This window comes from Falco punctatus (genome assembly GCF_963210335.1).
Source record: "Falco punctatus genome assembly, chromosome: 7".
In the NCBI taxonomy this organism is placed as follows: domain Eukaryota; kingdom Metazoa; phylum Chordata; class Aves; order Falconiformes; family Falconidae; genus Falco; species Falco punctatus.
Window position 1 is genome coordinate 3,153,925 of NC_137587.1, and position 9,977 is coordinate 3,163,901.

At 48.1% G+C, this 9,977-nt stretch overlaps 1 protein-coding gene across 1 annotated transcript in view; it reads left to right on the forward strand.

Moving 5' to 3' along the window:
- Positions 1-9,964, forward strand: part of CSTPP1 (centriolar satellite-associated tubulin polyglutamylase complex regulator 1) — an 85,056-nt gene extending 75,092 nt beyond the window's left edge. Inside the window, exons 6-9 of the mRNA XM_080395782.1 lie at positions 2,277-2,472; positions 4,059-4,168; positions 7,848-7,911; positions 8,413-9,964. Of these exons, the coding sequence (XP_080251908.1) occupies positions 2,277-2,472; positions 4,059-4,168; positions 7,848-7,911; positions 8,413-8,593 (551 nt within the window). The 3' untranslated portion in view covers positions 8,594-9,964. The remainder of the gene's footprint in view (positions 1-2,276; positions 2,473-4,058; positions 4,169-7,847; positions 7,912-8,412) is intronic.
- The last annotated feature ends 13 nt before the right edge of the window (positions 9,965-9,977 follow it).

Here is a 9,977-nt window from a genome sequence, read left to right on the forward strand (position 1 = left end):
GTAACTGTTACGGCTTATGCATGTATTTGTCTTAGTCTTGAGACATAGATTTCCAGCTTTATCTAGAGTATATTAGCACCTAACAATTAACTTCTACAAGGAACATTTTTATTCTTCCCCTTAATACAGCGTTTCTGCCTCCAAAGTATTGGTCCCTGCTGGAGACAGGATAAGAAAAGCCCACCAGCTGGTACCTTGGAAGGAAAAGGAACTAGACAAATGGATACAATCCTTCCCCCTAATACTCTCCCAACTGTGAGCTGGTTTCAGCTCAGGGAGTTTCCGAACTGGGTGTAATTTCCTAACCCCCGGTGGACTCCTCTCCCAAGAACTTCTCTGGCCTCCCCTTGAAATCACATGAACTTGTAACCTCCACGACAAGGAGTTGCACAGGTCTGCCCGCTGTCCCATGGAGAGCCACCTCTCTTGTTTGATTTGAGAGCCCCAAGTTGGAAGGGAAAATAAACAGTTAATCCCCATCTACCTTCTCCATATTTTTGTTCATTTATCATATTCTACCCCTGTCCCCCAGTTTGAGTTTTAACTAGATGGGGTACTTCTTTTAAAATTCTTGACAGAAGTATAAATCAAATAATATTAGTTTGTGTGTGTATATTTATCTGTGCTCACCCACACGTACACATCTGTAAAAATCCGCTATTCTTTTTTAAATCAAGGTTCAGGAGATGAGAGGGAGGAACTTGGATGAGTATTCAGGAGCTTGTTCTGTGCAAGGGAGACTGCTTTAAAAATACATTGGCCTGTTTGTCCTAGGCCCCCTAAAATTTGCTTGAGGAAAGGGAATGTCATTCAGGGAATTTCTGAAGTGAGCAAAAAGAGAGAAGCATCTCTTTTATCAAAGCTAGATGTGCTCCCAAGCAGGGGGGGCTGCTGGGGTGCCACCTCCCATCTCCCAGCCGCGGCACTGTGTAAAGGCAAGGTAAGCGCCTGGGTTTCTGCCCACTCGCACTGAAATAGCTCCCTCTGATGGGCGCAGCTCGAACTGCCTCGACCAGGCAAAAGGGGACCGGTCTGGCTACGGGGGGAAACTGGCTGGAAGTTGTGGAGCAGCATCTGTGGTCAGAGAGTAGACTTGGGTGGCCTGCTGATCTGATCCAACCTGTCAGTTCCCATCTTTCTGGCAGTTAAGAGTCAGCTGCTCTCCCTAATACAAAAATCTCTTTTTCTCGGTACTTCTCTGTATGTACTTCCCCTGTAACGCCCCTGTGCATATCACATTATCCATGACAATTCATCGAAGAAAAACAGTCCATTTGGGGCTGGGCAGAACCAGGCTTGTAATGTCTTTAGCCAGGGACAGAAAATGTGTTTGGAAAGTTTTTCTGTGATATAACAAATATTTCCACTGAGCTGCATAACCCCAGCACAGCCTCAGGGCCCGCTGACATCTTGCCTTTCCTCTCCACCCGCCTCATGCGCGGAGTTACACTTCCATTCACTCAGGAATTCAATGCCACTGGAGCCCTCACAAGCCCGCCCTTGTGTACACACACTCAAACATCCCACCCCTGTCCTGTTCACCCAGGCACAACGCACACACGCAGCCTGCCCTACGCTCTCCCACCAACCCACACACGTGCAAACCACTCCAAATGGAATCTAGATTTGTAAACTACTGACCACATCCATAAACAAACTTGTTTAAAATTAGACTCTTGCAGTAAACAGTGGTTAGTATGAGGAGCCTGGGGAGAGGCTTTCCGCCAACTCTCGCCCTGACCTGCCCTGGCCCTTCCTCTAGATCCCGTGTGATATTTACTTTGGAGCAGCACAGACACAAGCTGGGATACAGCAGGGAGCCCTAACTAACTAGCTCTCTTTCCTCCTGTTGCAGTTCCGTAGAGTTTGTGCCCAACTTGGATGAATTCTTAATCAGTAGCAAGAGATGGAGAAGGAAAACTTTTTAGACTTTGCAAACTAGCTTTTCGTTTGACATCAGCTTTCACACACCACTATTTTACCCATGTGCTAGCTAGCCTCTGTTTCCTTGAGAAGAACCTTGTTCAACAGAGTGAGCGGCCTCTCAGGATCATCCTGACATGAAAGAAGCCAGCAAGTTTTATGGAAATGGCTGTTTGTGCCTGCTTAACATATGATCTGAATATGCAGGATGCTGTAGTGTTGTGCTTATTTCCTTTTGGTGCTTACGTATGACACAAAGCAGGGAATGACAGTTTAATCCCAGGGCTGGTAGGTCAGGAGGATGCTTTGCTGGTTATAGCCCAGAGTTTTAAGTCACTTCCTGGTTTTTTCAGAGTTTCTGGAAAGTGTGGCTGCCATTTATCAAGATCTGCTGGCTGGTAAGAATCCAAATACTGTGATTGTGCCAACATCATCCTCCGGGCAACATCGGCAGCGCCAACCCCCAAATGACTGCAGCCCACTTGATGGGGTAGAGGCATCTCTCTTCTACCAGTGCCTAGAGTCCTTGTGTGACAGATCAAAATACAGGTACGAACAGAGTCCTAAACACAGATTTGAAGTCTGTTTCTGGAGACCCTTTGTAAGGTTGGAGCTGTGAAGAAATACAGGACTTTAAACAAGCTGTAACTTCCAAATAGATCTCATTGGAGAAGCATGAAGGGAGAGATCATAGCCTAACCGCTTTAACTGAAGGATAGAAACAATTTTGTGAACCTAAGAAACATGGGATTTGAGCTGATTCTTGAAGTAATGGACTGATTTGGGTCTCTGCTTTCCTTCTCACTTCTGTGTTGACGCTTTTCATCAAGGAAAGGTCCATCTATCATCATGAGTTAACTAGAGGAGATAAGTGCAGTTGTGTTCTTGGGTGCTGAAGCACAGGAAAGGCCCACTGGGGTGGATGGAGTTTGAAGGCTTAGTACCTAGCGAAGAACACACGGCTAGTCTGTACCTGAGCCTGCGATGGGGCTGTTGTCTCCAGTTACAGATCCCAGGCACGAGACTAGCCTTAGCTCAGCAGGGGATGGAGCAATACCAGACCTTACTGTATAGCTTTGACAGACACTTTCTCCATCGTTTCTTGCAGGTAGCGAGCACGTGCCCTGCTAGAAGGTTATGGGTTAGATCCACAAAAAGACTCGGGACACAAATTCCACCTGATTCCTGCTTTAGGCGCCTGAATCCAAATTCACGGTCCACGAAATTACTGCTGAACTGCTGTCCAGTACTATAGATATCTAAGCATGGAGATGCTAGGTTGTTTTGTTCTTCTAAATAACAGAAGCTCTACATTCCCTGTATGCCCCGAGAGCTTCAGATGGGAAGGGTACTGTGAGCCTGTCTGGTAGGTCAGGCTCTGCACAGCACTGGGAAGGGGAGCCATTCCCAGCCTTTCATCCTGTAGCCCAGTACTTAGCCAGGCTTTGGTAACCACCTTTGCTTGAGAGATCGTCAGCCCACACCCACATCTCCCGAGGTGCCACTACACCATGGACTGTTCAACACTTCCTCTTCATGAGGCAGTTTTATTTTGCATTAAATTCTTTAAGGAGTATTAGGCAAGAGCAAGAATCACTATGATGCTGTTGCTTAGAAATCAGGGCCAGGGATTAAGGTAGAAGAAGGAGACATGTCAGTTTAGTCCCCACCTAGATATTGTTTTCTGACATATTTAGGCTATCATTGGAGAGGTTTTCCTGCCCCTTGGATGACTATCACTGATAAAAGGGTGATAACATAACAACCCTCATGAAAGTTCATTGTCTTCTAAAAGAAAGGATTTCCCAATTGATTTTTGAAAGAACATGCTGAGAGTCGGGATGTGCATGCCTCTGAGAGAATCTAGGGTTTTCTCCTTATCCTTGGAATGGAGATAGGTAAGACTGCTCCTAGGGATGTATCCCAGCTCAAACATCTTGCTTAGCAAATGGGGAGCAGACGCAATGCTCAACAAGGCTGGTGGCTTGTTTTAAACTGAGTCGGGGCAACCTCACAGAGTTAGTACAAGTAAAAGGCTTATTTCTTCAGTTTGAGCTGATCTTGGGGGGGGGTGGGGAAAGTCGATAATTTAAAAGATAAGATGACCTCTGACCTCTTTATCTCTCTTTTCCTAGCTGTCCACCGTCTGCTCTTGTGAAGGAAATGTTGAGTAGTGCACAGAGACTGACCTTCTATGGATTCCTTATGGCACTTGCAAAGGATCAGGGGATCAATAGAGCCCTAGGTAAGACTGCTGTGAGTGGTACAGCTCTAGATATTCAGTAATTCCCCATTTCTGTGGAATCTCCTCTGTAATTGTGCCCCAGATTTCACACTGTCAGGGAGAGACTGAGGGAAAGTTTTTCATCTTTGTATTGATGGATTCAACAACACTGTGCCTTACTGTCTGCTTGAAGCTGTGAAGCTTCTTCAAGGATAAAATTAGATACGAAATGCCTCCCTAAGACAGGAATGTTTTACCTCTTCAATAGCTGATCATTTTAGCAGAACTGTTGTTTTAACATGTTTTGCTATAAAGGTTGGGCAGAGATGGTCAGGAGACAAGTACGGTGGCTGATCGTTGTCGACAGTACTGAATTGAAGTCCAATCCTATACTTTAGCCCTTCATTCTTCCAGATTTTAGGTGACTGCTCTCGTCTACAAGAAAAGGAGGACCTAATGGGCAAACCTCTGCTGCCTCCTTGGCTCAAAGACTCAAAGCCCAGTCTTTCCCAGTTCTTCCCCATCTCCCATCAAGGCAGTGCAATCTTGCTAGTATATTAATCCCTCGCCTGCTGAAAATCATAAAACACAAACTGCTACAAAATTCTGTGCCACACTGCTGCAGGAACCAGAGGGATTTACCAAGCAGCATCTCACTTCTTGTTTCCATATTGTGCTGGTCAGTGTTGTCCTAGAGCAAGAAAGCGAAGTGTTGCATTGGCAAAGGACAGTATGTAGTCCATACATAATTTAGACTCACAATTCCATATTGCTCCCATATGCCTTGCTTGTGCTCTTCCTCCACTTGCAAAGGGGAAGAGAAATCACTTTCTGTGTTCGGCAAGGCTGTATCTGGGAGGTACATTTAAATGTGTGGAGGCCCAAACACTCATCTTCACTCATCTCCACTCAGGAAATCATCTGGGCAGTAAGGGTAGGCTTTCTCTGGATTTGGGTAGTTATCCTCTCCCTCTACTAGGCTTGAGTATTTGCCAGTCCCTCTATTACAAAGACAAGCCTCAGTGAAAAGGTGTATCTTGCCTGTGGGCTTGTTCTTTTGCACAGGTGTGCATCATAGGAGAGTAAGTGTGTCCCCTCCCTGGCTGAGCCCCTTCTTGCAGCAAACCATTTAAGCTGCTAATGCTCCTCTGGGGCAGGGCTGCTTACCCAGCAACACGGAGATTATATATCAAAGGTGCGTGAATACAGCCCTGCAATCCCCTCTGCAAACAGGCTTAAGCAGCAGTGTATTCACTGGGGAAGGTGATGCCTGGATTGCAGCAAGCAAAATCTTTTTTTCCTTTGCCCTACAAAATCCACTTCTAGTCAAGTGCAAATAAAACAGATGAGCAGAAAAAAAAACCCCAACCACCACCCTGCCCACGGCTCCCATTGTGCCATCTACAAAGTTCATTTTCCGTTAATGTGGGCCTGTCCCCTGGCCCTCTGCCAGCCTCCTGCTGAGGCCTCTCTCGGAGGAGGGCAGCAGCCACAAGTCTGACAGGTGCTAGCATCTTGGCAAGGAAAGGAGGATTCTTCTCCTGGTGTCTTATCTCCCCGGAGGGGTGATTTCACTAGTCTTTGGTCTGTAGGGGATCACAAGCTCCCCAAAGCCCTTCAGCGAGGGCAGTTTCAGGCACAGGAGCTTTCGGTCAGGATGCACGTCCTCCCTCCGGTCTCACAAAGCCAGCAGCCCCCCTGCAGGATCGGGGTAGGGATTAGAGCGGCTGGTTCAGGCTGGGGCAGCGCTGATGAGTTTGTCAGGCAGACTGGAATCCGCAGCCTAACTCCAGTGTCAATGTTGATTTGTGAACCCTTTAAGTGTTATTTACGGATTCTCCCAAGTAATTCTTGTGCCTTAGAGACCTCGCGGTGCATTCTGCAAGTGCAAAAACAAGTTAAGCTTTAGCTGCTTTTTCTTTTAGTTGAACCCATGAAAAGGAGCAGGCCGAGGCATTTCACTGGACCTCCCGACACTTTGTGTCGAGTTGCCAGGCTTTTGTGTTTGTTTGCAGGAAGGGAAGATAAGAATGGGAAGAAGTGGGGGAGTCAGTCCTGGTCTAAACTGGTTCTGATTTTTAGGCACTCATTGCTACATTTTTGATGACTGCTGCCAGCTCGCCTGTGTGAGGCAGGTGGCTCTCCAGCCCCTTGTTCAAGAGCAAGGTGCCAGGGCCAGTAACCAGTTTTGTGTCCCCACAGGGAGTACAAAGCCCCTTCCCAAAGGTACCAAGTGAAGCACCCAGGTCCCCTGAGAAAGAAGAGCGTGCCTCGCTGCACTGTCGGTACAGATTACCAAGTGGGGTTTTGTCCCGGTGTGCAGTGGCACTATCAAGGCTGTGGTAGGCTGTTCCTGTCATCTCTCTGCAGGCTGATCACACCCTCCCACGACCCCTGTACAAGGTGGGGTTTGTTACAGAATTAGAAAGGAAGGCTTTCCTAAGAGCCCCATCTTCCTTTCTGGGCTCTTCCTGAGGTGCCAGTGTCCTTTCAGAGAAGGGCAAGGACGATCAACCAGCTGTTCCAGTTCTGGATTACACCATGTCCTTCATCCTGAATGGGGTTTCAAATGTGACAAGGAGCATGCCCGCCTTACGCCGAGAGAAGGTGCTGAATCACCAGCCCAGCCCTTCATGCTCTCACCCAGACAGCAAGCAAAGCTACAGCACAGTCCATCCAGGCTTACTCCTGTAGACTAAATGTGCACCAGTCAGGCCTGACTTTCCCGAATTGCAAGAAAGCAATAGTCTTACATCTGTGGAGTGTTTTAATCCCCAGGCTCAGTGCACCACAAGGCAGGTGTCACAGAAGTACACATCTCCCGGGGTGATACAGTGCGTGCTTCGGGCTGTGGCACAGACAACAACGTATCTATTGCTCTGATAGGATATGGGACTGGTGACTGCAATTAGCAGAGGCCCAAAGTCATCTTGCTGACAGTCAGTGCTCAGTGGTTTTGTATAGCCAATGGAAACTGCCAATCCTTAGGGCTCTTCAAGTTCTCTGAGAGGTGAGGCTACTGAGAGTGCCTCCTGTTTAGTCTGAGCTCAGCTACAGCCTATATGAAGGGGACAGAACATGTCATCATACAATCGTACAATCATTTACGTTGGAAAAGACTTTTAAGATAGACCCCAACAGTTAACCCAGCACTGCCAAGTCCAGTACTAAACCAGGCCCTTGAGTGGCACATCTACATGTCTTTTAAATACCTCCGGGGATGGGGACTCAGCCACCTCCCTGAGCACCCTGTCCATGAAGGAATTGTTCCCGGTACCCCACCTGAACCTCCCCTGGGGCAGCTGGAGCCCGTGTCCCCTTGTCCTGTCGCTTGTTCCCTGGGAGCAGAGACTGACCCCCCCTGCCCACAGCCCCCGTCAGGCAGCTGTAGGGAGCGACCAGCTCCCCCACCCCAAGCCTCCTTTTCTCCAGGCTGAGCCCCCCCAGCTCCCTCAGCCACTCCTCACAGGATTTGGTCTCTAGACCCTTCCCCAGCTTTGTTGCCCTTCTCTGGACACGTTCTATCTTCATTCTTTATCTGTCCATGATCCTCAACATTGTGTCCCTTTCTTTACTAGGTATATGGAAGAGTCTTCTCTGTCTTGCGGGGCGTATTCTGGATGCTGCTATGGCTTGAGCACTTTTCCTTAAGAATGAATAGCCTAATTGTGCTCTGATGCTTTCCCTTGTTTTTTTCCAGGGGCTTTGCCAGATAAAGGAGACTTGTTTCTGGACCCTGCCATGGATCAGGAACTTGAGAAATTGTAAGTGGAGTTGCCTAAAGTAGGTAAAGCAAGAGATTAAAGTTAGCATGCTAAGGGAGACTTTAGTACTGTCCCTGTTCCTTTGCTCTACTATAAAACAAGAGAAGCTAGCAAAGCAGCCTGAAAAGGCCTCTTTCTTCAGGGTGCCTTGGTGCAGCTAACAAAATCCTTAAAAAAGGCTTCAGAAACAGAGGGGAAAACTGTACCTCAAAGAAGGATCTAGAGGAAGCAGTAGTCTCTAATGAACAGGGAAATTTTGTTTGCGTGATAAAAACTGGGGGTGTTGGAGGACTCAGGCTCAGCTCAGAACAAAAATCTGTTTAAATAGGAAGGATTCACGCAACGAGTCTGGCAGGTGCTAGTGCAAGGTGTTCCCCCTCTGTGTCATGAAAGTTTTTCCATCCCTGTGCTATTTGTGAATAAGTCCTCCTCCCGGGGTCACTCCAAAACTGCTATGGCTGGAGATGACAAGTTAGGCTACCTTTGTCTTTTCTCTTTCAGGGTAGCTCGGGTTTCAGGGATTTCCATCTCTGGTCCCACCAGCTCCAGTGGGGATGCAGCCAATTTGCCTGTCCGTAACTCACCCAGGATTAATTCTCCCTGGAAACCTCTACACCACCGGCGAAAAATGGATGCTGAGAGTGAAGGCTCAAATGAAGAGACAGACTCCTCTGAAAATTGAAGGTTGTAAGGGTGGGCACCATTCCCATCTTGGGTTTCTCCAGAACTCACGGGAGGAACGACACCTCCTCCCAGAACATCTGCTCTGACGGTGGGTGGGTTCTGCCCACATCACCAGTGTGCGTGTGGCCATGCCAGTCCCCATTGCCAGGTCCACCCGTCCCTTCCCCAGGAAGAACTCTGCCTTTTTCCTAGCTCCAAGTTCGCGTAGGAATTAGCTCCTCCCAAGAAGCTATTTCCAGCCGCAGAGCTATGTTACCCTCTGCTGGCAGGCAAGACCAACCGGCGACACTAGCTCTGCCTCCACTTGGAAATAGCCGGTTATTCTCTCACCAGGGCTCTCCCTCATGGTTGCGCTGGAGCTGTGGCAGCGTTAGTGCAGGCCGCTTGCCAGTGGTTTGTTGTGTAGCTGTGTTCAGACTTGGCCTAGACAATAGAGTGGTTAAATCGCCAGCGGCAGCTCTGCACTCGTGCTCTGTTATAATTATTCCTAGTAAAGCTGCACCTGTGTATGATCAAAGCTAGAGAAATTCCTAGAAAAGGGCTTAGGTATTGCCATGCCACCTGTCTCTGCTTCCTCCTCCATGTGTCCAAGACTTGCCAAAGCAAATGCAGCAAGTAAGCCAGACCGCAGTAAGTACTGCGTGGTGCTGTCTGGCTCCTCTGCTGTATTGAGTTCCCTTCTGTGAGGCCTCCTACCACCTCCAACAGCATCTTAAGGTCACTTGGAAAACTGAGCTTCAGAGGCACTGGAGGAGGGATAAAGAAGTCTTTGAACTCCTTGGCCACAGGTGGCACGGCTTGCAGACATATACAGCATCTGCTGGGGTTGGGGGGGCAGAAGGAAGCAGTTCTCAAACGAATCCCGGGTATTTTTTTGTAAATATTGGCATTGTTACAGCATCATAGCGTAGCCCTTACAACTGCAAAAAGGAGTAGCATCTCGTGTTAATGTGTAACTTCCTCAACAGTTTGGCCTCCACAGCCCTGAACACTTTGCCTAGCCCAGCTCCTGTGCCTCAGCTTGCATAGCCATTATTTCCTGGGGAACTCCAGTTTCTCTTGCTTGTGTGGGAGCCTCCTTGCTTCTCCTGCTCATAAAATGCGGCAGCGTGGGCTGTCAGGAGCTGATAACCCAAAGCTCAGAGCGGCCCTAAGCTGAATGGATTCAACACATGCTGGAGCTATTTTAAGCCTAATCCCTTAACTACTGCTGAGTCTGTACCACAGCCTCACCTGTGGAGAGAGTGGGAGGGGTTATTTATTTATTGTAAGTTATTTTATTTATTAACATGCTGGTGAACTGTGCTTTCTCTCCCAACCATCAGTGAATACTGACAGCCTCACAATAAAGCACACTGCCTACAGCCTCTGCTGCGTCTGGG